General features: G+C 56.6%; 1 protein-coding gene across 1 annotated transcript; it reads right to left on the minus strand.

Annotated features, from left to right (window-relative positions):
- Acox3 (acyl-CoA oxidase 3, pristanoyl) lies at positions 1-27,320 on the minus strand. The gene is made up of 18 exons (XM_042672700.1): positions 27,237-27,320; positions 20,460-20,654; positions 19,900-20,133; positions 19,215-19,289; positions 18,753-18,842; positions 18,363-18,506; positions 17,640-17,728; positions 14,764-14,860; positions 13,396-13,578; positions 12,005-12,127; positions 10,379-10,499; positions 7,558-7,680; positions 7,294-7,407; positions 5,322-5,437; positions 3,773-3,947; positions 2,595-2,662; positions 1,580-1,666; positions 1-376 (listed from the first exon to the last, which is right to left on the minus strand). Exons 2-18 carry the CDS (start codon positions 20,631-20,633, stop codon positions 260-262), a joined length of 2,130 nt encoding a protein of 709 aa, XP_042528634.1. The 5' UTR covers positions 20,634-20,654; positions 27,237-27,320; the 3' UTR covers positions 1-259.
- Between the last annotated feature and the right edge of the window lie 497 nt (positions 27,321-27,817).

Here is a 27,817-nt window from a genome sequence, read left to right on the forward strand (position 1 = left end):
CCCAGGCGAGCAGTACGCATTCATTGTGACCGTGAAGAAGATACACACCCCTCCAGCCGCCCGGCCCGGGAGGGAGCGTGCGGACGCCATCGGGTCACTCCCTGTCACGTGGCAGGTTCAGTGTGGCCCGGGGCAGCCACGGGTGTGCCAGGGCGTGGGGCTGGCGAGGTACGGGAATGGCCGCGTCCGGAGCCGGGGCCAGCGTGTGGGGTCCGCTCTGCAGGCGGAGCGGTGCGGTGAGGCCTGGCCGGCGATGCAGCTACAGTTTGGCCTTGAGGCTGCCCACCTCGGGCTTGTTCATGAACTCTGGCCACCAGGACGCCCGCTCCAGCACCTGGCTCTCCTGCAGGATGCCGCTCCACAGGTTCTTGTAGAGCTGTGGGCAAGAAACCCGACAGAAATGAGCAGGAAGGACAGAGGCCCCAGGGCCGAGGCCATGGTGACCCTCACGTTCCGCTGTGGACACAGGAAATCCTCCACTGTCAAGTTTTAGAAATGCTGGAAATGATTTAAGTCCAACATATATAGCTCTTCATTTCTTCAGTAGAAGATAATTAGGAAAATGCAACTAGAAAGCATTATAAAGTCAGTTGGATGAGAACATTCCCTTCCTCCCTGTCTGGGAAGTGGGCGCCCTGAATCTGCCCCCCATACTCCCCGGACCACACTGCTACTGGTCTGAGACCTGTCCCTGTGGCAGCGCTAGCCGGCGTGGCTGGGCGCAGCCCTGGGCGGGGCCGGCGGCCCACCACCCCGCTGCCACCGGCTCAGTCCCACCCCTGGTCCTTGGCAGTGGTATCTTATCCCAGGTTCACAACTGTAGGACCTCATGCACAGAAGCCAAGGACTGAACTGGCAGGCCTATATCACGGGACAATGCCCTGTGGGCAGCGGGGTTCAGGGCTCATGCCTGGCCCTGATGTCAATATGTGGCAGATAAGAGTCCCACAGAGAGATGCCAGGCTGGCAGAAGAGAGGCCGCGCCGCGCCCGGCTCCATGGACAGGGGAAGCTCCAGAAGCTGGGACCGCGGGGCAAAGGCTCATCGTCGTTGAAGGGGGGGTGGGGAGTGGAGGACAGGGACTGGTGCCGGGGGCCGGAAGGCGTGAGGGACACGAGGACCAGCGGGGCTCAGCGGGGTGCAGGAGCAGGAGGACCCCACTCTACTTTAGGCCCTGGTGGAGGACCCTGCCAGGGGAGTGGCTGAGTCTTGGGAGCCAGGTGGGGGCCACAGGGGTGGGCAGGGAGGGGACAGTGACCGCACAGCAGGGATGGCTGCAGGGGAGGGCTGGGGGTGGCGAGGGTGGCTGTCACGTCCGGTGTTCTGGGTCTGCCTGGGAGGTGGGTGGGATCGGGTGGGGAGCCGGGGGCAGGGAGGCTGGGCTGGCCCTCCTGCTGGAGCCCAGCTCCCACCCCCAGGGGTCAGGGCGGGCTGGGCAGGGATGTGCTGGCGTGAACAGACAGCGCCCCCCCCCCCCCCCCGCCCGCCATGACGCCATGTGACACTTTCCCAAGATGCTCTGGCTCCCTGTCCTTACCCCCACTGAGGCAGCCTCCCTCCCCCCCCCCCCCCCACTCACCTCGCCGTCGGCTCTGCCGATCGGGGAGCCCAGGATAAAGTCAGGAGGGGCGATCGCGTCCACCAGGGCCACGGCGTCATCTTTCAACTGTTGGGAAACAGAGTCACACACTTGGCAAGGCCCGTGGTCTCCATGGTGACTTCGGAGCAACAGCTCCGGCAGGGCCTTGGCTGGTTGCTAAGCCCTGTTCACAACCAGAAACCCGAGCCCTCGCTCCTCTGCTCCTCTCTGTGGGGCTGGGCGGCAGACGTCTGGGCCAGGAGCCCACATAGTTCCACCATGCCGCCAGCACTCGGCTCCCAGGGTGTGCTCGGCGGAGGCAGGGGCCTGGTGGGGCGGTGGGTGTGGCTTGTTACTCAGCAGTCCCCAGAGGCTTGTCCCCCCACCCGGGCCAGCAAGCTGCCACTGTCCAGACTGAAAGGGATGCCCATGAGCTCCAACTGCACTTGGAAGTTTCAAGTCTCCCCAAACGCCACCCTAGGAAGCAACCTCTTGAGGAGATGTCCAGGAAGTTTCTTTTCTTTCCTTCTTTCTCTTGCTAGGCAGGTACTCTACCACTTGAGCCATGCCCTCAGCCCTGTTCTGCTTTAGTTTTTTTTTTTCAAACACTCTCCTATTTCTGTCTCAACTGTGACCCTGTACCTCTCCCTCTTGTGTGGCTCAGATTACACTAGGAACCCCCACCCCCCCCCGCTTACTGATTGAGATGGGTCTTGCTAACTTTTTGCTTGGTTGGCCTCAAACCTAGATCCTCCTGATCTCCACCTCCCAAGTAGTTAGGATTACAGGCAGGAGCCATCATACCCAGGCCACGCATTTTCTTGAAATGCGGTAACAGTTTTTTCTTCAGTTAACTAATAACTCCACATACCTGTTGCTGAGCATGCTGGCATGGGAGCCATCGGGAGATGCCAGGAATGGTCGGTGGCTGCGTGGACCTGCACGAGGTTGGCCCTTCCACCTCTGCCTCCCCGCTCCCCCAGCAGAGAGCTGAGGAGCACGGAGACACACTCACCTGAGCACACAGGTGCAGGATGGCGTCCTCCAGCGCCTTTCCGGCCTGCTCACTGGAGATGTATCCACCTAGAAGCATGGCCCTCCTCACTGGCGGCTCAGGCCCTCTCCCGCCCGTCCCGAAGGGCCCAACCCCCGCCCACCGTGACCCTGGTGAAGGAAGTGCAGGCTCGGCCCGGTTCTGAGGCCCTGTCCCGCCAGGCAGGGGTGCGAGGCCAGGGGTGGACAACTCAGACCCTGGGGCCGCCCATGGAGTGGGGACCTGTCACCTTGTGTCCCCAGCCTGCAGCCTCGGTGGCCCTGAGTGTGCAGGAGCCACTTGAGGGGTAACTTCGCTGGGGCAAAGCGGCCAGCCAGCCAGGGGCTCCTGCCAGCCCTCCCCCCAGCCAGGGGCTCCTGCCAGCCCTCCCCCCAGCCAGGGGCTCCTGCCAGCCCTCCCCCCAGCCAGGGGCTCCTGCCAGCCCTCCCCCTGCAGCCACCTCAGCTGCCCGCTGGCCGCTGTGCCCTGAGCTGGCTCTTGGTGGGGTCAGGGTCTCACTCTGCCTAACCACTGAGTGGGGATCAGAAACAGTCGGAGCCAGGTGCTGGTGCTCACGCCTGAATCCCAGCTACTCAGGAGGCTGAGAGCTGAGGACTGCAGTGCAAAGCCAGCCTGGGTGGTAAAGTCATGAGTTGTACATCCACTGACCAACAGAAAGTGAGAATTAGAGATGAGACTCAAATGGTAGAGTGCTAGCCTTGAAAAAGTTCAGGGACAGTACCCAGGCCTAAGTTCAAACCCCAAAACTAGCACATACAGGAAGAAAAGGAAGGAAAGAAGGAAGGAAGAGAGGAAGGGGGGGAGGGAAGGAGGGAGGGTCTGAGAAGGCTCCTCAGGTTAGAGCACTGGCCTGCCCTGTTCCCCTAGCCCAGGATCAGCTGAGGTCATTCTGGCTGTCCGGGCTTCCCAGTGATGTGGCTCTTGAAGCCCAGGTGCCAATCTGTCTGTGCTACAAGCCCCAAGGCCTGGACTTAGCTCTCTGGACCCATCCCTCTGCCCATCAAGAGCAGGCATTCCAGAAGCATATGCCAACCCGATGGAGGCCGCGTGTGGGGAACAGGCATCTCCCCCGCATCCCCCATCTGACCCCACACCGGCTGGCAGGGCTGCGGGGTAGTGGCACCGGGTCTGGGCCTCACCTCGGTAGAGCAGGGCCTGGTGCTGGCTCAGGGACCACAGGGTGTAGAGCGCGCTGAGCCGGCCAAGCACGGCCCGCAGGGAGGGCGGCACGCCAGGGCTGTGTGCGTGCTCGTGGAACTGCTGTGCCACGGTGAGCTCCATGAAGGCCAGGCCCAGAGGCCGGCAGTAGTACACCTTCAAGACAGAACCCCACGGGCGGGTGACTGGTGGAAGGCGGCCGTGCCGCAACCTAGCTAGGCGCTGGAAGGAACCCCCATGCTGGGTGACCTCGGAGGCCTCAGTGAAGCTGGGAGATGCATCTTCGGCCCTGTGGTCACAGGACTGACGCCAGAACTACGGCTAGTGGTCACTCATCATTTCCAAATGACCAGGCCTGAGCACACACCAGCCGGGGGTGGGGGGTGGCGGTGGTGGAGGGGCAGAAGACGGCTTGATCTAGAACCAGCTGAGGGGTTGGGCAGGGGCAGAGCAAAACAACTTGAGGGGCTGGGAAGGTGGCTCTGTGGTAGAGTGCTTGCCTCGCATGCATGAGACTCTGGGTTCAATTCCTCAGCACCCCATAAGCAGAAAAAGCTGGAAGAGATGCTGTGGTTTAAGTGGTAGAGCGCTAGCCTTGTGCTGAAGAGCTGAGGGGCAGCGCCTGGGCCAGGAGTTCAGGCCTTACGACCGACAAAAAACAAAAAAATCCAGCTTGATCAAAAACCCGATCTAGAACCCGGCTGGGGGGGGGGGGCAGAAAACCTGATCCAGAACCAGTCTAGAACTAGACTCCTACTTCTGGCCTCTGGGGCCCAGAGGTAAAAGATGGGTGACCCTGCTATCTGCTGATTCACCCTTTCCCAGCCATACAGTCCTGGGTTTATTCAAGCTCTGAGGTGCCCCCTCAGGTCCTCTGACCCCCCACCCTGGGCCTAGGGGGCCCCACAGGTTCCTAGGCCTGGTAACAGCAGGGGAGGGGCCTGGGTTCCCGGGGCAGCTCCTCCCAAGTAACAGCATGGACAAGGGACGGCAGGTCCCACCAGCTCCACGGCAGGACCCGCCCCGAGGGCTGGCCCAGCTGTGGCTATCAGGACACCCGCAGCAGCCCGACCTGCGAGCGTGCACCCAGCCCCCCCCCCCCCCCCGACCAGCACAAGCCACCCCTGGCCCTGACCCACTCAGACCTCTGGGGACGGGGAGGACAGTGAGTGGGGCACAGAGCAGCGGCGTGGGGGTGCGCTGACCAGAGTGTGGGCGTCAGAAGGTGGAGGTCCCTCACTGGTGTGGCAGCCCACCTCCCCACCTCCCCACCCAACCACCACAGCTGGGTTCGCCTGCATGTGACCCTTGACCTCTTCCATGACCAGCCGCCAGGCAGATGCTAGCATGCCCATGTTGCAGAGGTGCAATGAGATGTCAAGAGGCCGCCGACCTGACCAAGGCGGGGGGGGGGGGGGGTTGTGATGGTACCAGGCTGGGGCCTGCCACTGCCAGGCCATTACCGCTGAGGGACCAGGAGGGACAGGCGGGGACGGGGAGTGAGCAAACGGAGCCGGCTGGAACACACACCTGGCTGTTGTTTCTGGCCTCGAAGTCGCTGGTGCCCGATCTCCTCTCCTGACTCAGCTTCTGCTGACTCTCTTGGAGCAGGTAGGACACCAACCACTGGTACGCTGCCAGGGCGGCTGCCAGGAGAGACGGGGTCACGTCACATCCTGTGTGCTTTACCTGGGGCAGGCCGCCGCCGCGGGCTGTGTGCATGCCAGGGGGGCCGGAGCTGGGCCAGCTCACAGACAGGGAAATTGAGGGTAACCGTCTGAGGCACCTAGCCGGAGGTGGCCGCGCGGGGCAGGCATGGCATCCCTGGGCTCACAGCCTCCAGGGCTGTGCACAGCGTGGTGCTGGTCCCTCGGCAGCGCAGAGGCTAGACCACTGCACAGCAGCAGTCCAGCATGTGGGAGAAGGGCGCCTGTGTCCCCGCCACCACGTGGCGATCTCGGGCCTCACCCACCCACGACTGCTGTGGACTGCCAGCAGGGCCGGCCCGAAGCCTGGGCCGCACGAGGCCCCTGGCAGACTCGAGGGAAAGAAAGCTCCAGATAAGGGAGGCCAGGCCAGGTGCCACATGGATTGGAGGTGGCAGACACAAAGCAGGAGGGCACCCTCTTCCATGGACCCTGTCCAAGTGCCATGCCTGAGGCCCTGTCCCCACTCCTGTCATTACTTGAGCTGACTTCCCACGGTGGTGCCCTGCCACCGAGGGCACGGGGCACAGGGCATGAATGGGGAGTGGAGGCCGGAACAGCTACCAGACGCCAACGTCCTGGCCCTGCAGGACCGGTAGGCTATGGGAGGAAGACAGAGCCCTTGATTGGCTGCAGGGAGGAGGGACCAAGCCCTGGATTGGCAGCTGATCCTAGTGCAGAGCTGCCAGGAGGGAGACGGGGTCTGGCCACCTCCTGCATCACAGACTGATCCCGGAGAAGAAGCCACAGCACATCTGGTTCTGTCCCTGATACACTATCAGCTGACCCTCATGGCACAACTGAAAAGCCCATTACAAGCCAGACAAAACCATGTCAGAGATTTCAAGCTGCCTGTCCATGGTCACACAGAAACCAGGAAGCAGAATGGGTAGAGAGGCCGTCCCCATGACTTTCCAGACAGACCCCAGGGCTCCAGGGAGCAGGTGGCCTCTTCTGAACAGGTGTGCGAGGACATGAAGGTCACCCTAGGTTGGGGTGGCCCTAAGTAAAACAAGAGTATAGCAAGAAATAGAAGAGGAGACAAAGGAGGAGGCCTTGTGACCCGGAGGCAGCCCCAAGCCAAGGACAGAGAGGCAGCTCAGGGGCGGGGGGCAGGGAAGGGGTTGGGCCCTGCCACAGCTTACATTTGGACTTCTGTCAATTATGAGATAGATCTTACTATTCTGGTTTTGATTTGTTGGTTTAAATAAAATATATATATATATATATATGTACACACACACACACACACACACACACACACACACTGGGTTTGAACTTAGCACTCTGAGCCCTTTTTGCTTTGGAGATGCCTCTCTGCTCTGTGTAGCTGGACACAGGCACTGAGACGAACAGCTTCTTCGTTGAGGTGGGATCTCACTAACTTTAACCATGGGCTGGCCTTCAACCAGAGGAGGCTGGAGGCTCCTTGACCCTGAGGAACCAGGGACCTCCTGACCCCAGGGGACCCTACTCTGGTCTCCTGAATGAAGAGCTCCAGGTCTTCCTCCTCCAACTCTGCCCCATGGCACTCGAGGGGGTACTGGCCACATCCTGTCCACTCTCACCACACCTGCAGTGAATGTAAGTAATCCCTGCAGGTTCTCACCACTCAAACCACACTGACCCCATCCTGGAGCTTGTGGGGCACAGGGGGCTCCGAAAACGGTGGAGTAGTGGACGGAGGGGCCTCTGTTGTCCCACTAACCCAGTGTGATGGCCCCTCAGAGGCCCAGAGCCTTTCCTGAAAACAAGGGAGCAAGGGAACCCCGCGTCCTGCCCCTTGGGGTCCGTACCTGCCGGCTCCAGCCAGTGAGACATGCAGGAACCTGTAAATGTCTGGCCTAGAATGCTGGGGGAGGCCTCCAGAAAGTCCACCGTCTTCAGAGGGCTTTTGAAGCGAGATCCATCTAGGATATAGGCTCTTGTCACTTCAAAGAAAGGCAGGGCTCTGAACCCAGAGTGTCCTCTTCCCCCACCTCTCCACCCGCCCGTCCAGAAGCTGTGGATAGCGGGGCTGGGCCAGCATGCGGGCATGGCCAGGACCTGGCGGGGCCTACCCGAGGCCGGGCGCTCCAGGAAGCCCAGCAGGTAGTTGCTGGTCTGCTGCAACAACACGTTGTTGTCCCCTTCGTAGGTGCAATTCGGATCGTTGTCATTTCTGAGCTCACCCAACCGATTCACTGCAAGAAAACCACAGCAGCAGAAGATGCCAGCAGAGCCAAGAGGAAGCTGGCTGACTTCTCCTAGGAGCCTCCTCCTCCCATGGTGAACCAAGGGCAGACATGGGCTCTCTGGAGGGCCAGGGCGGGCACTGCTGACACTCACAGGGCCTTCTCTATCGGCCTGGCATCACCAGCATGGGCGCCTGGTAGAGACCCAGGGTGTAGAGACCATGGGGAGGGGAGTGGCCTCCAGAGAGGGGGAGGGCTGCTCTTCTTCCCTCTACAATGAGGGAGGGTGTGTGTGTGTGTGTGTGCGCGCGCGCGTGCGCGTGTGCTCACACGCATGTGTGCGTGCCAGTCCTGGGGCTTAAACTCAGGCATTGTCCCTAAATTTTTTCACTCAAGGCTGGTGCTCTAGCTCTACGACCTGAGCCATAGCTCCACTTCTGGCTTTTTGGTAATTAACTGGAGATTTTTCTGCCTAGACTGATTTCAAACGTGATCCTGAGAATGCAGGTTCCTAGGTAGCTGGGGTGACAGGCATGAACCACTGCCTGAGTTTCTTTTTAATAAGAAACTTGGAACATCTGAAGACAGCTTTCTTTATTCTCCTGTCTCCATGGGTCCCACCAGGCTGTTTTCCTGGTCCTCCCCTGGACCCCTGCCCTGACAGGCAGCACTCCCTGCCTGGGAGGGGGGTGTATATGGGGGAAAGAGTCCCGTTTCCCGCCCACTCCCTGGCCGCAAGTAAGCTGCTGGGCACAAGAGAGAAGACACTGTAGGAGGAGAAAAATCTGCAACTGGTCTTTTTTTCTCTCTGCTAGTATTGGGGCTTGAACTCAGGACCCCATACTCTTGCTTGGATTTGAGCACAAGGCTCACTTTCTACCACTTGAGCCATACTCTACTTCCAGCTTTTTTTGTGGTTAATTGGAGATGAGAGTCTCACGGACTTGCTGCCCAGGCTGACTCTGAACCTCAATCCTCAGATCTCAGCCTTCTGAGTAGCTAGGATGACAGGTGTGAGCCACCGACACCTGGCTCACAACTGATCTTTTAAGCAGACATGGTATCTGCATATGGCCCTGATGGCCTCAGCTGACCTCAGTCGCCCTCCTCCTGGCCCAGTGTCCACAAGTCATGAAGAGTGAGTCAGGTGTTTTTGTTGTCCGCAAGATTCAATTTCCTAATCCCACTAAAAACCCTATTAAAGCTAAACTTTTATAGTGTTCCTAGGAGCTACAGCAACAAATACAAAATTATGAAGAGCATTACTCACAAATACAGCTAGTGCTACTCACTGGACACTATGTTGAAAATGAACTATACAGCTTGTGGGTGAGGATGGGAGGGAAAAACGGGGAGAGAGGCAGGGAAGGGGCGACATTGTCTAAAAAGAAATGCACTCACTACCTCACTTATGTAACTGTAACCCCTCTGTACATCACCTTCATAATGACAATAACACTTAATAATAAAAAAAAGAATATGCATCAAGGGACAGAACATGCAAACAAAAGGGTGAGTGGGCAGAGCCCTGGCCTCCGGTTATACACAGGAAGGGTGAGCACACCTTCTCCTTAGTTGATGAAATTTATATCACGTCTCCACCTACAACCAGAGCCGGTCATGTGCATCTATAGTTGATGTTATCTCTAGAGTTATTTATTAATTATTTATTATCCTCAGCACTGCTTGCAGCTCCCCTGCAGAATTCCCTCTGTGCCAACCTTAAAAATACTCGCTAAGACCTGGCTCCCAAAGGCAGGTGCTCGCTGGGTAGCAAAGGCTCACAGGTCCGCAGGGACCTGTGGGAGCACTCTTGGCCCTGTGGAGCTGTGTGCTTTCCCGTGGCAGTTTTCGAGTCGCCCATCCTGGCAGTTCTAGCGTGGCTGCTCTAGCACAGGAACCAGCAGCCGGGCCCCTCCGCACTAGAGCTGGGTCTCTGTGCTGGTCCACAAGTTATTTGTTTGCATATGGCCTTGGCACCTGCCTGTCCACAAAAAAAGCCACAGACAGATACCATCAGTGTTGTTTCAGAAGTTCTATCAGAACAAACCTGGGCCCAGGCACTAGTGACACACCTGTAATCCTAGCTACTTAGGAGGCTGAGCTCTGAGGGTCAAGGTTTCAAGCCAGTCTGGACAGGAAAGTCCCAAGACTCTTACCTCAATTAATCACCAAAAAAGCTGGTAGTAGATATGTGGCTCAAGTGGTAGAGTGAAAAAAAAAAAAAAAAAAAAAAGCTAAGGAACAGCACCCAGACCCTGAGTTCAAGCCCCAGAAACAGCACAAAACAAGAAAAGAGAAAAAGACTTAGTACTGGCTTTCTACCAAGTCAATAACCAAAACATCCCAAGTGAGTTAAACAACACCTGCTTTCTGCTCCAGTTCCTACTGGCCTCTTCCTCATCACCCGAAGTTTTAGCCCAGAAATTTCAGGCATTGGAAAGAGGCAGGATCTGTCTAGGGTAGTGGTAAACAAACTTGCTCTGCAACAGGCCAAAAGGTAAATATTCCAGGCTCCATTCGTAAGCCAGGTGGTCTGGGCGACGCACCATTGCTGCTGCATGAAAAGCATGGAGGGAACATGCATGGCTATTCATTTACCAAAACAGCCAGAGGGCAGGGCCCAGGGCCCAGGGGCTGATCCCTGGCCTAACACCCAATGGTAACGCTGAGGACCGGAGGCCACCATGGGCTCCCCCAAACCTACTAGCTAGATAGCCGTGTCCCCCACACGCCTCCCGGCACTCCTGGATTCCTTGCTGCGCCATCCACGAGGCCAGGGGCTTGCCGGCCGACGATAGAGCATGGATCTCACGGCCGAGCTCCACCTGTGGGTGGGGAAATCCCATGAGAAGAGGTGAAGAGAGATGTGCGGCACTGCACGCCAGGCCCCAGGTCCAGTGCCAGCATCGATGAATGGTGTGCCCTGGGGCTAATCCAAGACACCCCCTAATTGCAGAAGGAGTCCCATGTTAACCAGAGTAGAATACTGAGCTGCCCTCCATCTCAGCAACAAAAACGAACGGACTGCTCAGGAGGCCGAGGCCTGAGGATCCAGGTTAGACGCAGCCTAGGCAGGAAAAGCTTGTGAGACTCTTCTCTCCAAATGACCAGCAAAATGCCACAAGTGGGGGTGTGGCTCAAGTGGTAGAGTGGAAAAAGCTAGGAGGCAGTGCTCAGAACTGAGTTTTAAAAAAAAATCGCTGGGCGCCAGTGGCTCACGCCTGTCATCCTAGCTACTCAGCGGGCTGAGATCTGAGGATCACGGTTCAAAGCCAGCCCGGGCAGAAAAGTCCGTGAGACAATATCTCCAATAAACCACCAGAAAACTGGAAGTGGCTCAAGCAGTAGAGTGCTCGCCTTGAGCTGAAGAGCTGAGGGACAGTGCCCAGGCCCAGAGTTCAAGACTCACAACAGACCAAAAAAAAAAAAAAAATCCCAGGACATGGTGCCCACCAGGCCACCTGCCCTGCCCACATATCTCCTGCATCTCGTCTCCTACACATCCTTCTCCTCGATATGCAATGAGGACAATTTAAGAGGGCCAGTATGCACAGCTACTGAGTAGAACCGCTCATTCCAGTGTTTTCATCGGAAAACAAGGGCTTTCAGGTCCTATGGGGTCTGGCTGCGTTACCCCTGAAGAAACAACCACCACTACCACTGGTACCAGGGAGGCAATGCCAGTGCCTGCCGACAAACCACAGGAGTGCACTTAACCTCTCATCTCCCCCTGTCCCTTGCTGGGCCTCTGCTTAGCTGAGTGCCTCCGGTCGTTTGCGCACGATCCTGCCGCACCTCTGACTACCCAGGCTTCTGAGGTGCTGTGTGCAATGCAATCTGCGCACCACTGATCTGCTTCCCTGGGCGCTCACTGCTGTCCCCCTCAGGAGGCAGCAAGGGGGAGGCAGAAAGTAATGCGCACACCATCCACAGAGAGGGCACTGACCTCAGGAAGTCTGCGTGCCCGTTTCTGGCACAGATCCCAGGCTGCTGCCCAGATCCAGTGAGCGGATTGGGCCTTTGTTCTATTGTTTATGAAGGGACCAAGAACCGTGAAATCCTCTGAGGGGCTGGTGCTGCAGACTGCAAAATCAGCATGTTCGCCACAGGACAACCATGGCTGACCTCACAGGCCAGGGTTAGGGTTGAGTCAGCACAAGCTTCAGAATGGGGCTGGGGGTCTCTGCGCAAGCCCAGCCGCGAGTGGGTAGGGCAGCAGGAATGTGTGGGAGACTTGGCCCCCAGGCCGTCGGCTGCCCAGGGGAACAGCACAGACCCCTCACCTGTGAACCCACCCCAGAGTCCCCCACCCACGCCTAGAAGGGCTCACCTGTGTGTGGCTGTGGTCTCCCTCTAGCAGGGCCTGCTGCAGCTTGAACATGTAGAAGAAAAGCCATTTGGAGAAGTGGTCCAGGGCGTAGGCGGCCGCCAGGTAGGGAAGTAAGCGCCATTGCTGAAGAAAGCAAGACATCCTGGGTCCTCAGGGGCCGATCCGCCCCTCCTCTCCCAGCTGCCCCATCCCAGGTCCTGGGGGCAGACCCTCCCCCACTCTCCCAGCTGCCTTGTTCTCTCACTATGGCACTCAAGATTGACCCTGTGGACTACAGAGCCTGCCCGGGGCCCACTCTGAGCCCAGTGTATGCCTAGAAGTTCCTCGGGAGGCAGTGTCTTATACCAGCACGGGACAAGCCACACTCCTGCTGGATGGGCAGATGGATGGGAGGGTCCTCCTCTGGGGAGGCCCCAGAGGAGCCAGGCTGTGTCTCTTAGGAAATGGCGCCACCTACAGTCCCAAGTGTGTCAGGCAAGAGCACAGGGGCGGGGCACCTGGCTGAGGGCATACAACAGCTAGGCCACCCCTGCCATCCAGAGCATTCAGACGGACTGTGTCCATGGGGGCCATGGGCATAAGCGTGGGCGGCACAGGGACACCCTAACATATCAGGACATTGAGCCTCACTTCCTTACCAGAACGGTGTCATGCTCAAAGCAAAAGGTAAAGACCCAAGTGGAAACTCCCTCAGACTGCCACCACAGTGTGTATGTGCCATGCTCCAGACGTGAGCCAGGCTCAGCACAGAGCTGGGCGGGCGGGGCTTGTCTGGTCGGAGCCCCCGTGGGGTGGGGTCCTCACGCTGCCACTGGGGGGCACCGCGTGCTGCAGGGCCACGGGAGGTCCTGGTAACGGAGGCACACCTCCCTGCTCCGGGTGTGACCTCCCTCTGTGCCTTTTGGGGTGAAACCTAGCTGCTCAGCCCCAAGAACGTGAGGGTGGGTGTCCCTTCTGCAGTTCCAGAAGCAGCCCGGCTGTGCTCTACTCTGGGCACTTCTCGGGGCTGGGATGGGCAGCCGGGGACTGCGCTGTGACACCTGCCACCAGCCGGAGCTGACTCTTGCCCCCACTTGCAGATACTTTATTTCCATTTTATTATTGTCTTTGAGACAGGGCCTCACTATGAAGGCTCACCTCAAACTGACAGCCCTCCTACCTCGGCCTCCCAAGTGCTGGAATCACAGGTGCTCATCCCCTGGCTTACCAACTGCTTTCCATTAAAAACATCGCCCCGGAAGCTGTGCCACCTGCCAGGCTACATACCTGTGCTCCGTCCTGTCTCCTGTCTTAAAAGTGTCCGCCAAGCCCTCAGTAACCAAACTGCAACTAATCAGAAGAGATCTGCAAAGGGGACGGAGAGGACAGGAAACGGCCCCTGGTGCCTGTACCTGCAGCTGATACTCCAGCACCGGCACTTCCTCCTCCTCCGAGGGCCCAAACTGACACCGAGTGGCTGAGAAACGAATCGCAATGCACACGGCCAGCTTCAGGTTGGTGATGGACATGCCAATGATGGAGATGCGGCCCCAGGACAGGCCGCCGAGGGAGGCGCCGAAGCGCTGCCTGCCATCCTAGGAAGGAGAGCAGGGTCATACATGGGCCTCGGACGGCAGCCGAGAAGGTAAGCCACAATGCGTACTGACCTGGCTCTACCCAGTGCCTAGAACTCTAGGTTCTGCAGGCCAAGCTACAGACCAGAGCAGGTGCCACTGGTGCATTGTGGGTAGAGGAGGGGCCAGCACTCACCGACACCTCAGGGGTCTTATATTCTCTGAGGCCTTCCTCCAAAACACTGATATCCGTGTGGCAGTCTTCTGAGCATTACCTGCCTTCAAGTATTTATCCCATGCTCGAGTGGAAAGGAAATCTTCACTGGGTTTAAAATCATGTCTTTAGCCATGACACCCAAGACTAATCTCAGCACAGGTAAGGCTGAGGCAGGAGGATCTCAAATTCGAGGCCCATTGTGAGTCTGTCTCAAGCAAGCAAGCAAACACATGAACATGCATGTGCGCAAGGCTCAGTTTCCCTGGGTGATCTGTCGTGTCAGGTCACTGGTTCTGTGTTCAGTGTGTACTTGAGAAATCTGCGGTTAAAGTGATTTATATTCCACTGGCATCAGGTATGAACATTTGTTCCTCCTGTGTCTCGGGACCTTCTGTCTCTCCCCTTTGGGACCAACACTGGTCCCTGGAGGGCCTCAGCAGTCTTCAGTTCCGCAGCCGTCCTCCAGGGGGCACCGTTTGCCACCCTCTGTACTCTGCCTTTCTGTGCGTTCCCTTTGGGGTGGTTTGTAATTAACACTCACATCATGGTGGGCTGGCGTCTCTAGGTGCCAGGCATAGAATGTGAGGTAGCTGGAAGGAATCTCCAGGGAGCTGCCTGAAGGCCTGGCACGCACTCAGGCCTCCCGAGGGCCCGCAGCTATGCAGGGGCCACCGCCACGCACCTCCTCCCTGGTCATGCTGAATGCGGGACTCCAGGAAGCCCGTGGGTCACCCCATCTGTGTGTGGTCACCAGGGCATCCCCCCGGGAATGCTCAAGGAGACAGCATGGGGGTGTCCACAGGGTGGACAGGGTCAGGGCAGTGTCTGCAGCCTGGCCACCTCCACACCACCCCGCTGTGACTAAGTCCCCTCTGGAGGGGACACTGGAACCCAAACAAGGGGTGGGGGCTAGGGCACCCCTCAGCTCCTCCCTCACAAGTGCCAGGACCAGAAGCGCTGCCCACTCACACCCACAGAATCGGCCCTACCTTAAAGGGGGTGACATAGGTGCCGTCGGGGGCCACGTCCCCGGTGCGGTTCAGGAGGTTCTGGCGAGGAATTCGAACCTTGTGGAACAGGGCGAATCTGCGGAGAAAGGGCTTCGTTACCCTTGGCTGGGCGGGCAGGGAGACAGCCGGGTCCCTCACCCTGTTCCTCACACGCCTTTGCTGGGGTGGGAAGGGCATGCTGGAGTGCGGGGAACCGCAGCAGGCCGCCCCCGCAGGCACCCGTGCGCGTGGCCAGCACCAAGGCTGCGCAGACAATGCCTTGTGTTGGGAAACACCAGCCTCACTGGAGCTCCAAGTTACGACGGGTCACATGAGGGGAAAATCTTTATCTTTTCCTGCCAAGGACGCAGAACAAGTCCAAATGTGCATGCCTTGTCATGTGTGTGTGCCCGTGATACCTGTACGCCTGTGATGCATCTGCCCACGGTTCCCTGAGCACAGAATCTCACGGGTTCTCTTTGGATTCATTTGTATCCAAAAAGCTGTCCCTGAAAGTCAGACAGGGCCAAATGATCGGCCAATCTGCCCACCAAAGCTAGGGGCTCCGGAGGGCAGGATTTTGTGTGTGTGTGTGCAGGAGTGTGTGTGTGTGTGTGCAGGAGTGTGTATGTGTGTGTGCAGGAGTGTGTGTGTGTGTGTGTGTGTGTGCAGGAGTGTGTGTGTGTGTGTGGAGTGTGTATGTGTGTGTGCAGGAGTGTGTGTGTGTGTGCAGGAGTGTGTGTGTGTGTCTGGAACCTGTATGTACACTCCACTTAGGGCCTCCTGCTGCAAGTTCTAGTAACTTCTTGTGCTGCTGCCACCAGCCCAGCCCCATCTGCCAGGGGCAAGCCGGAACTCTACTTCGGGAGGGACCAGGAGGCCTGTGCACCCAGACTCATCATGAAAAGGCCCAGCAGCACCAAGAGGATCTGGCTGGAACCATCTTGAACAGAACTTTGTATGTTGGGCTGGGGTCCATTAAGCTAAAATTGATCCCTGCAATCTGGGCAGCCCTTGAGGTTGGATTCTCTGATGTGACACGTTAATCCAGCTATTGCTTTTTTCACCATAAATACAAAAATTGGTTTAAAAAAGATGAACTTAGTACAGCCTCTTGAATTGGGCGACGAGCAGATAAACCACTAGGCTTGGTGCCCTCTGCGGGCAGCCTGTGGCGGACCAGGGAGGATGGAGGTGGCAGAGACTGGCCTGCGGTACTGGCCACAGAAGCCCACAGTACCGGTCGCAGTGGGCATAGGAGGACAGAGGCGGTAGAGGCTGGCCTTTAGTACTGGCCACAGGCAGACGAGGAAGGGCCGACTCCACAGAGGTAAGGAACGGATCCTGCAGTTCTGACCACATCCAGTAGCTCCTCCTAAGCCCTCATTTCCTGCTGCCGAGCCTGCTAGAAGACCTTAGGACAGGTTCGGTGAACCACTGCCTCAGCCTGTGGACCGATTTCTAAGGCTGTCACCAACTGTGCCCATGGTGATGCGCCTCAGCTAGCATTGCGAAATGTACCCTATGTGGGACATGGTCACTTCGGATAAAGGGGCCAATTTTGTGGGAACCATGGGCAGGGTTTTTCCACGATGTGTCCCAGTGTGAGGACCCAGGCTTGGCTGCATGCCCACTGAATTCTTCATAGATAGACTGGCATTCTGGTAAGTTCCGAGCCCCTTGCTTTCTTCTCAAGCTGCTGCTGAGGAACCAGCGGCACCCAGCACGGCACGCACCTTCTGCAGTGGGGCAGGTAGGAGGCGATTCTCCGAGAGGAGGCCTGGGACATGCCCTGGCCCAGCCTCTCCCTGTGTTGGTGCCTCATCTCCTCCAGGAGGCCGGGGCCTTGGGCCAGGGCAGCCGTGAGGCCGCTGTCGGGCTCTGGGGGCTATACTGGGGCATGGTGGGTGGAGTGGACAGAGGCTCCTGAGACATAACTCCCAACAGAAGGTTCAGGATGCCCTGCTGTGGCCTCCTCCATGGCCACGGGTGTCAGGCCCAGAGTGGTCTATGCTCTATGGGGCCAGGCTTTCCAGGGGAGGATCCAGAACCAGTGGGCATGGGAACAGCCAGGAAGACCACTTAGCTTCCCCCAGGATACGTGAAGACCCCCAGCATGGAGAGACCATCGTCACACCATTTTACAGATGAGGAAACCAGAAAACTGTCCAAATGACACAGAGCAGAGCCAGGCCCTCTGTTGCCAAAGCTCTCGCTAATGACCTGGGGCTTGAACACCCAGAGCCTCAGCTGGGACATCCAGCATTCACTGGGGCTCCGCCCTGAGCCAGGGTCTGCCCTTCTTGTACTCAGCACAGGCCCTGGCCCATCAACCCCATTGGTGCCTTGGCTGAGCAGGGGCTGAGACTGACGTCTGGTTCGTGGTGGGGCCCCGGGTCACAGGAGCTGCCGAGTCCACATCCAGGGCGGGGTAAACAGATCAAGAGAGCTCGGCGGCACTGTCACCTCTGGGAGAACCATGTCCATGCCCGAGACATCAGATGCACCTCAGCGTTCTGTGTGGACAACATTGAGTCGAGCCCCCAGACCTCACAGAGGGAAAGCAGACCCTATGCCAAACCATTCTCCCTACCCAGGGCATCAGGCAGCAGCTGTGGCCTGAGAGCTGGGAGTGCCTCTGGGGGAGAAATGGCCAGAGGGCGGTACAGAAGTGGAACTTGTAGTACAAGGCCACATAGCGCATGGCCTCCCGGACAGGAGGCCTGGTGCCACTGTGTCTGATCTGGTCCCCTGGGAGCCTGAGGGTAGCAGGGCACTGTGGTCCCCTAGGGTGACACGCAGGCGGCCTCTGCCTCAGGAGCAATATCGGGGCCCAGAGAGACGGCCCGCGACCTCCGGTACAGCATCACACTGACCCGTTGTCCAGACCGTTCTGCCCAATCTTCCTCCCTATGTCGCCAACCATTATCCCCGGCATGGGGAGCAGGGTCTTCGGGTCCCGGATCTGTGCAAAGCCACAGAGATCAACTTAGGATGGCTGGAAAAGACAATGACTGTGCCAGAATGGCTGATGGCTGGGCCAGGGACTCTATCTGGGCGGCTGAGGGTCACCCCTGCTCCCCTGCAGTGACACGTCCCCGTCCTAGCCCCAGGCAGGACCTGAGGATGGCTCACGTCCAAGTCCCACGGCTCTCAACACTTCACTGGGCCTTTTACACCTCACATTTCCCAGGGTACCACTCCGGGTCTCAGTGCCCTCAGAAGGGCACCCCCCCCCCAACTCCATACCTGAACCTTAAGGCTTGGGGCCATGGACCCAGCTCTAACTAAACAGACCTGGGAAACTCGCTTCCTTCTCTCTCTTCTATCTCCATTTCTCCCTCCATCCCTGGGGGGCAGTGGGCAGAGGATGCAGTTCCTTGGGCACAGGCTGGCCCTGCTGTGAGAGGGTATCACGGTGGACCCTGCCCAGCATGGTGGGTGACGTGGTGAGGCCCTGGGCACTCAGGCCACACTGTCAGAGTCTTGAGTACGGAGTACGCACAGTCCACCCCAGGTCCAGGTCTGCTTGTGGACAGCATGCATGAGGGCCTGGCCCTGGGTCCCTGCCTCCCCTCACCGCCCCTACAAGGTCTCACCTGCACCATGAAGGAGTGCAGCCCGTGGCACTGGCCCCCTGGTGTGTGCAGCTGGGCAAACACCACCGCGTGAGTGGCCGTCTTGCCCATGTTGCCAACCCAAAACTTGGCAGCTTCAAAATCGGGACAATGAATGATGAATTCCTGCAAGGGGGGTGGGAGGAGAGGTGAGCTTCCCCTCCTCCACATGCCACACCTGCAACCACCCTTGGAAACGGAGCCCTCGCACTGGAGTCCACACTGCCGAGCAGCTGGTGGAGCCACTGGCTCCCTCTCGCCTGAGAGGGGACTGGCCTCCGTGGGCCTCTCACAAGCACACCCGGCTCATTGTCCTCAGCCCCCACAGTTCATCTGCGCGGGCCCAGGGCCCAGGGGGAGGGAGGCGCCTACCTCCGTGGCAGGGTCGTAGTGAGCCGTCGTGCGGATGGCCTTGGTGTTACTCCCGTGACTCAGTTCAGTCAGAGCAAAACAGCCAAAAATCTAAACATGCAAAGTGAGGTTTAGGGGAGAGATGCCCTGCGGGTTCCTGGGGTGCCATGTGTTCCTCGCAGGACAGCGCCCCCCCTCCACTGGACAGCCCCACCGGCTGTCCCCCACCAAGCCACCAGGGTACCCGTGAGGAGCAGGCACACCAGTGCAGAGGCCTCGCCACGTCACGCGGGGCTGGGTCACACAGCCAGAACTACTCCAGGCAAGGGAGGAAATGGAGGCCTAGGCCTGGACAGAAAGTGCATGCAGACCAGGACCCAATGTACCCCCTGACCACGAGCTACAGGCTTGCCAAGACAGCCACAGAGAAACAGGGGCCGTCCCTGGGAGTCTGGCCTGCCCATCCCCCGACCACGACCGTACCTCCATGTTGTAGATCTTCTCCAAGTATTCCAGATGTCTCTCAGAACCTGAGCTCAAAATTGTTGACCCAAACACCTGCAATGGAACATCAGCTCGTAATCAGACGATGCTAGGCGGGGGGCTGCTGCTCTAGAGCTCACGGCCGACAGTGGACTTCACTCTACCCCAAGGGCTCCTCATCTTCCCTTCTTTGTAAGGGACTTTATATTTCATAGCCTTGTATTTTATTTAAGAACCTACGTTAGGCTGGGCTCAGTAGCTCAGGCCTGTAACTAACAACTACTCAGGAGCAGAGATTGGGAAGGTTTGCAGGATGGGAGTTCAAAGCCAGCTTAGGCAGAAAGTTCACGAGACCTCATCTCAGCAAACAGCTAGGAATGGCGGTGTGTGCCTGTCAGCTCAGCAAACTCAAATAGGACTATGGCCTAGGCAGGGCCAGGCAAAACGTAAGACTCTATCTGAAAAACAACAAAAGCAAAAAGGACTAGAGAGGTGGCTCAAATGGTAGAGCACTCAGCACGAGGCTGAGTTCAAAGTCCATTACCACCAAAACTAAAATAACGTATGTGTGCAAATCTGCACACACAGCTGAAAAGACTTCTTGGTAGTAGAGGCAGTATTTTTTCTAGGGAAACAGGGATTCGGGGGCCTTCAGCGCCACGAGCCCAGGCCTCTGGAAACTCACCAGCATATGAAGGACCCACTTGTTGGCCAGGGACCAGTCGTACATGCCCAGGCACTGGATGGCCGCGGGGATTTTCAGTGGCTTCGCAAACAGGTCGTCCAGGCCGCAGAAGTCATACTCGAGGATCCGCTTACACCGGAGGAAGTTCAGCTCTCGGTACTTCTCCAGAGACAGGTCGGTGGCCGGGGAGCGGGAGAAGAGAGGGTCATTCTCCAAAGCCGAGAAGATGGTTTTCTGAAACCAAGGGAGATGAGGATGGCGGACATGGAGGCGATCTTGGAGAAAGCCTCCCAGGGTCTCCCATGGCCACAGCTGCCTGGGGCACACGTGTGTGACCAGACACAGCCAGAGCAGCACGTTGTCCCCTGCTGAGAGAGGAGCCCGAGTTTCAGAAAGTGTGGGAGGTGCATCCACCCCTTCGTCCTGAGCACCCTGTTACAGGCTCTGGAGTGAAGGATCCGGGCCACAATGCCCAGTTCCGCATCGTGTTACAAAGCAGAGAACACAGGTCTTAAGCATTGTAAACCCATCTTCAGCGTCCGCCGCAGTGCGCGCCTCACCTTGAAGCGGACTATCTCCTCCCCCTCCCAGAAGAGCAGCAGCTCCCGGCTGCAGAAGGAGGCTCGTGCTCGGTGTGCGCTGAGCGGCCCGCGGGGCAGGGCAGGCCACGAGGCGTTGTCTTCTCCTTCAAGCCTGGTCAGGGCATCACCACTTCCTTCCGGCTTGGGTGCCATTGTCTGTCATGTGATGTCAACCTGCACACAGAACACAACTGAAGCAATGTGTGCCTCCCGCCACCCGCGCGCGAGGCAGCGCTGCGATGCCGAGGCTAGAGAAGAGCAGGCAGGGCCCTCCACGCCACAGGGGGGCCGAGGGGCGGTGGGCCGGGCGAGCTGCCTCACCAGGGGCGGCGGGCCGGGCGAGCTGGCTCACCAAGGACAGTGTGGAAACAGGAGAGAGTCCAGAACCGTCCTGGAGGCCTGGAGCTCACGCCTGTCATCCCAGCTGCTCAGCAGGATGAGATGTGGGTATTGTGGCTGGGCAGAAAAGTCAGTGAAACTCTTATCACCAATTAACCAACAAAAAGAGGGGGTAGATCTGTGGCTCAAGTGATAGAGGGCTAGTCATGAGTGAACAAGGCAAGCAAGAGCATGAGATCCCGAGTTCAAGCCCCAGTGCGCACGCATGCACGCAAACCATCCTAGAGCCAACACGGAGGTGGCCATGGTAAATAAGCATGGACAAGCCCGAGCGGCTGCAGGAAGAGGTCAGAGTGTGCCGGGCTCTGTGTCCCGTTGCACAGCCGTGCCCGAGGACACTGCAGCCTCTGGGACACAGAATGTCCAGGCTCCTCAAGGTTCACCAAACCCAGTGCCCAAGGAGCTGCCCTGCAGCTGACCCAGTGCCTTCTGCCACACAGGCCTGTCCACACAACCTTCTCCAGGGGGACCTGGGTTGCTGGCCACAGGCATTGGTCCTGGTCTGACACACGGACCTCCCACTAACAGCAAGCACTCGTGACTAAGTTCTGGAATTTTCCTGAATAGCCCAACTGCTTTTCCCAGAGTCCTGGCCGCTCAAGGCATGGTGGGAGGGGAATGGAGCTCCGTGACTTGAGGTGACTGCTGAGATAGTCATCTTGGGTTAGACTCTGTGGTGATGTTTCTACGTGTGACAGGGGTGAGAGGAGCCAGGGAGCCTGCACTCTGCCAAGGGGAATTCTACAAAGCCTTCTTTTTTTTTTATTGTAAAGATACTATACAGAGGGTTACAGTTACATGAGCAAGGTAATGAGTACACTTCCTCTTGAACGTTGTTACCCCCTCCATTGTTTTCCCCCTACCATCCCTTCCCTCCCTACCTTCCCCGAGGTTCTTTTTTTTTATAATTGTGATTAAGTGATTACATAATTTCCGGAAATTCACAGTATTGTGGAATAATGATGCTCATTTAAAGTCACAAGTTCATTCTAACTTTCCTGGAGCAAATTGTCTATCACAGTCTGTAATATATAACGGTGCTCACATGTTATATACCATATATGTGATCAGCAGCATGGGGATATTTAGTAGTGGTTCAACCAGATGAGTGTGAGTTCTTTGTTTCTTAAGTCCTGTAAGTTTTGTCATATTACCTAACATTTTGGATTTAGCATCCACTTATCAGGGAGACCATGTACCGTTTGTCTCTTCGTTCTTGGCTTACCTCGCTCAACATGATTCCTTCTAGCTCCATCTATTTCCCTGCAAATGCCATTATTTTGTCATTTCTAATGGCTGCACAATATTCCATTGTGTATAGATACCACAATTTTTGGATCCATTCATCTGTGGTGGGGCATCTAGGTTGCTACAAAGCCTTCTTGACAAAAGAAAGCCAAGCACCCAGTCCCTGCCAAACCCAGAGACCTGGAGGCCCAGACACCTTTTCTGACACGGCTGTGAGGCGGTAGATCAGATTGGAACCCAGCAAGCAATGTGGACCCCAAGCAGCTTGGGGTGCATCAACTGGAACATGGGGAAACACATGCATAACTAAACCAAGGGTAGGGGGAAGGGAACATGCTAGAAGAGTGAAGCCAGGGAAACAGACACAAGCCTGGCAAGCTTCTATCCAGAAAAAGAAAGACAACACAGATTCCTGGTGGGGAGGCCAAGGGGGGCCTTTCAGACTGATCGTGAAGAAACAGGAACACGCCAGGATGCACAGTGAGTCACAGGCTGCCAATATCTAAGGGACTTCAACTCAAAGGCCAGATTCGTAGACACACAACCCGTGAAAAGTGGTTCTATGTGAAGTAGAAAAATGCAAGTAGACCTGTAGTGACTCAAGACATTAAGGCAGCCATGGATAAGCTTCCCACAAAGGCAAACAGAGGAGTTCAACGGAGAGTTCTGCCAAACTCATAACTTAAGAATACCAGCGGGGGGGGGGGGGGGAAGGGGGAGGAAGGAGAAGGATTGGGATTGGGGGGGAGGGGGGAGGCTGGGAAGGGATGTGAAGGGTAAACAAAGGAGGAGGCTGCAATGCTTGGTAAGAAATGTACGCATTATCCTGCCTATGTAATTGTAACCCCTCTGTACAGTATGTTCACAAATAAAATAAAATTAAGAAAAAAAAAAAAAAAGAATACCAGCAGGACACTTGTGGCTCACACCTGTAATCCTAGTTACTCAGGAGATCTGAGAATCACAGTTCAAAACCAGCCTGGGGAAAGAAAAGACTATCTCCAACACAAAGCCTAGATGGAGCGCACGGTTCAAGTGGTAGAGTACCAGCTGTAATCAAGCAAGCTGAGCAGGAGCAGAAGACTGATTTCAAGTTCCAGTATCAGGAAGGGAGGAAGGAAGGAAGGAAGGAAAACCCACCGGTGTACAGCATGCTTTCCTTTCACTCTTCAGGCCAGGGTAACCCCAAACCAGCAAAGGTAGCACAGGAAAATCACACGGTGAAGATGGTAGAGATGTGGAAATCCTCACCAAATTCAGCAACACATTTAAAAAAGCAAAAACCAAAAAAAACCCTCAAAATTTAAGAAGAATACCAGCCATGCAGCAGGAGGCTGAGGTCTGAGGATCACTGTTTGGAGGCAGCCTGGCAGGAAAGTCTGTGAGACTCTTATCTCTAATAAACCACTCAGAAAAAAGCCAGAAATGGTGCTACGTATGGCCCAAGTGGTAGAGGACCAGCCTTGAGCAAAAAGAGGCTCAAGGACAGTACACAGGCCTTGAGTTCAAGTCCCAGGACTGTCAAACACACACACACACACACACACACACACACACACACACACACACACACAGCATCTATCTATCCTAGGAAGACAAGAGGATTCTACTTTAGAAAATTAATTAATGTAAGTAATTCATATAAACAGATATAATCATTCATATCATAGAGAAAAGGCATAAAAACCTCCACGGTCATGTCAATTTAAAAAAACCCGATGGGGCTGGGAATGTGGCTCAGTGGTAGAGTGCTTGCCTTGCATGACTGAGGCCCTGGGTTCCATTCCTCAGCACCACATAAGCAAAAATGAAAAAAGCTGGAAGTGGCGCTGTGGCTCAAGTGGTAGAGTGCTAGCCTTGAGCTGAAGAGCTGAAGGACAGAGCCCAGGCCCAGAGTTCAGTCAGGGCCCACAACCGGACCCCCCCAAAAAAACCAAAAAACAAAAAAATGACAAAATGCAATCTGTCGGCACAGTTAAAATGGCACAGAGCAGGAAGAGATAAGGTTGTTTCACACAGAATGGTAAGCAATGCAGGATAAAGGCATTTTAGACTCAATGAGTGCTACACAATGTATACATGTATTGAACTATCACATGGTAGCTCATAAATATAATTTCATGTAGTCATTTTAAAACCTTTTTGAAAGGAATGAGCATCATCTCCTTGATAAAGAATATCTACCAGGGGCTGGGAAGGTGGCTCAGTGGTAGAGCGCTTGCCTTGCATGCCTGAGGCCCTGGGTTCGATTCCTCAGCACCACATATGCAAAAAGAAAAAAGCTGGGAGTAGCGCTGTGGCTCAAGTGGTAGAGCGCTAGCCTTGAGCTGAAGAGCTGAGGGACAGCGCCCAGGCCCAGAGTTCAGGCCCCACAACTGGACCCCCCCCCAAAAAAAATAATATCTACCAGAAGAAAAGAAAGACAATGGGCAGCAAGGGGGATGTTTAACTGCAGAGGACTGATCATCGGTTCCTCCAACACACCAAGTGAGGGTGCCCACCCTGAAGACTCTATTCAGCTTTGTATGGAAGGTCCAGCCAATGGCGCAGGAGGGCGAAATAAAAGCACCCAGATTTGAAACATTTCTATTTGAAGATAACATGATCTATAGAAACCACTATATATTCACTCACTCTCTCTCTCTCTCTCACACACACACACACACACACACACACACACACACACACACACACACGAACCTTTTACAACTAATAAACTTATTAGTCACCCAAGAATAATGGAGACCTGTGTCATGGGACAGAGCCTGTGGACAGAGCTCTACAGTAGGTTCCAGCAGACCAAACCACAGCAGAATGGAGTCATTAATGCTAAATGCCACATCACCTTGCTGAGACATTACTGAAGCAGCCCTGCTACACTCTGGATCTGAAATGCCCCCTAGTCACCAATGGGGTAAAGAGTTGGTCTGGGTGGATGATGCCCATAATCCAGCTACTCAGGAAGGCTAAGATCTGAGATCACCGTTCAAAGATAGCCAGGGCAAAAAAGTCTCTGTGAGACTCATCTCCAATCAACTACCAGAAAACGGGAAGTGGCACTATGGCTCAAAGTGGTAGAGTCCTAGCCTTGAACAAAAAGAGCTCAGGGACAGCACCCAGGCTCCAAGTTCAAACCCTATGACTAACACTCTCCCCTTCCCCCAAAAAAGAGTTGGCCTCATGAGGGAAGCTAATACAATCTCCAAACAGATGAAATGGGAGATGGTGGAAGCTTTAAGAGGTGGAACTAGCAGGAGGCTCTGGTGGGCCCTCAAAGGAAATTGTGGGACATCAGTCTCTTACTTTTTCTTCCTCTAGTTGGCTTCTAGCCCAGGAACCATGTGACTGGCATTTCTGCCACATGCCAGTTGTCACAGGCTCAGAGCAATGGCACTAACCAAACAGTGCTAGGACTGTAACCTTCCAAACTATGAGCCAGCCAGGCACCGGTGGCTCACGCCTATAATCCTAGCTACTCAGGAGGCTGAGATCTGACTATCGTGATTCAAAGCCAGTTTGGGCAAAAAAAAGTCTGTGAGATTCTTGTTTCCAAAAAGCCAGAAGAGGAGATGTGGCTCAAGTGGTAGAACGCTAGCCTAGAGGGGGAAAAAAAAAAAAGCTCAGGGACAGTGCCCAGACCCTGACTTTAAGGCCTCAGAACTGGCACACTGGTGTTATGTCTCTGTGTGTTATTGCTGGGATTTGTTAGAACAAGCAAGCTAACACAACCAACCCCCAAACAGATGAGTTCCTGGAAATCCAAATTCCAGGCTGCCAGGGTCAAGTCAGCAGGAGGACAACCTCTCTGTTTTCATGCATACACAAACATAAAAAGTTCACCAATTTTGTTTTAAAGCTTGCTTTATGCTCTGGCTAGCCTGGATTACCATCCTCCTAGTTACAATTCCCAACGAGCTGAGAAGACAGATGCACACCAGTATACCCTGCTTATTGGTTAGGATGGGGTCTAGTTAATTATTTGCCTGGGCTAGCCATATTTATATCAATTCTCCTGACAGCCACTTCCTGAGTGGCTAGGATTGCAAATAGTCATTGTGCTCATCCATCAGTTGCTTTTTGACAAAGCTGCTGAGGTCATTCAAGGAGAAAGAACACTTTCAACAGCCGGTGTTGGGTCAAGTGGACATCCAACATGTGAAAGGATGAGGTTCAAGTTCACAGACACAAGGACAAATTGACTCATGGGTCCACAGATGTAAACGGGGAGCTAAAAGGCAAGGGTGGGCTTGGTAACCTCGGATCAGAAAGACCTGGGAAGTGGCATCAAAAGCACAAACAGAAGAAACTGTAAACACACCTTACATGCCATCAAAAGTGAAACCCTGGGCTTCCAAGGAGCAAAAGGATTTCCTCAAAATCCCAGGATTGTGAAGCAGTCCCCCTGGAAGCACCCGGGGTCGCCTCCAACAAAGCCTGGAAAAACTTGACAAGCGAGACTGCAGGGGAGCGCATCTAGAGTCAACTGTTCGGGACTAGTTGGGTGAGCTCCCCAGGCTCTCTCACCACCCGCTGTCCCACACAGCGAGATCGAAGACATCATTCTGTCTGCTCCGTGGGCAGTTGCCAGCTGTGTCAAACGTTTCTGATCCTCCCTCGGACCGGAGAGGCGGCTGTGATTCTCTCCTCCGGTCCACAGCCACCCCCGTCCAGTCTTCCTCCTCCGGGCAGCCAGAGTTTTGGTCTGAGTTCCTGCAGACTTGCCCCAACCAGGACGGAGCGGAAGTGCACCGAACTGCACTGCTTAGCCCCCTCTGTGTTCAGGGACCTCGAGTGGGGACCGTTCCCGGCCGGCCCCGCGCCACGCCCGTCCTGCCCGCGCCCGAACCGTGCCAACGCGCCCATCGCGGCCTGGCCTCGGCCTCCTCTCGGCCGGGGACAGCCGGCGGCGACCCCGGGGACCAGGGTTCAGACCCGGGCAGCGGCCCCGCCGCCGGCCTGGCGTCCCGGGCTCGCGAAGCCCCAGGCCCCGGCCCCGGCCCCGGCCCCGGCCCCGGCCCCGGCCCCGACCCCGGTCCCGGCCCCGACCCCGGCCCCGACCCCGGCCCCGGCCCCGGCCCCGGCCCCGGCCCCGGTCCCGGACGAGCTTACCCGCGCTCCACCTCAGCTCCTCCGGTCCGGTCTCCGCGGTCGGACGCCGGCCTCCGGGAAGATGAGGACCCGAGGGCGGCCCCGCCCACCCGAGGCGTGGTCCGCGCCGACTTATGACGTCATCGCACCGCCCTGAGCCCGCAGCCCCTCTCCCTGCCGTCATCACACAGCGCCTTCCCCGTCGCTTGCGACGCGTGCGTCTCCTCTCCCGCCCCCCCCACACACCCGACGAGGAGCCGGGCCTGGAGGTCGCGTCGCCTCGCGGGGGGCTTTGGTCCCGGGGGCCGGCGGCGCGCGGTTGTTCCGACGTGTGTCCACGGGCCGCCCCACGCAGCGGTGCCTGGGGCCGAGTCTACCGTGCGGGCCCGGTGGGGCGGTGTCCCAGTGCCCACCCGAGCATGCATGGCCTCGGCTCCCAGCAGCAGCCGGCAGACACCGATGCCAAGACTCCTCTGGCAGCAGGCCTGTGAAAGTTGCCAGCAAAAATGTGAGTCCCTAAACTAACTACGAAGGTGGAGCCCATAGTCCACGGAGGGGCAGGCCCCAGCCTGGTCAGCCCCCGGCGGACTGCTCCCTGCAGG

This window comes from Dipodomys spectabilis, unplaced genomic scaffold (genome assembly GCF_019054845.1).
Source record: "Dipodomys spectabilis isolate Male_0828 unplaced genomic scaffold, ASM1905484v1 ptg000760l, whole genome shotgun sequence".
Classification (NCBI taxonomy): Eukaryota; Metazoa; Chordata; class Mammalia; order Rodentia; family Heteromyidae; genus Dipodomys; species Dipodomys spectabilis.

Bases quoted from the DNA above. Each gene is read 5' to 3' on its own strand.
- Acox3 (XM_042672700.1), bottom strand. From the start codon at position 20,633: ATGGCACCCAAGCCGGAAGGAAGTGGTGATGCCCTGACCAGGCTTGAA. The intron at 19,290-19,899 runs GTGAGTTTCCAG...GTTCCATTGCAG, and splicing joins AGTGGGTCCTTCATATGCTG to GTGTTTGGGTCAACAATTTT. The intron at 17,729-18,362 runs GTGAGACCTTGT...GGCTTTGCACAG, and splicing joins TGCACTCCTTCATGGTGCAG to ATCCGGGACCCGAAGACCCT.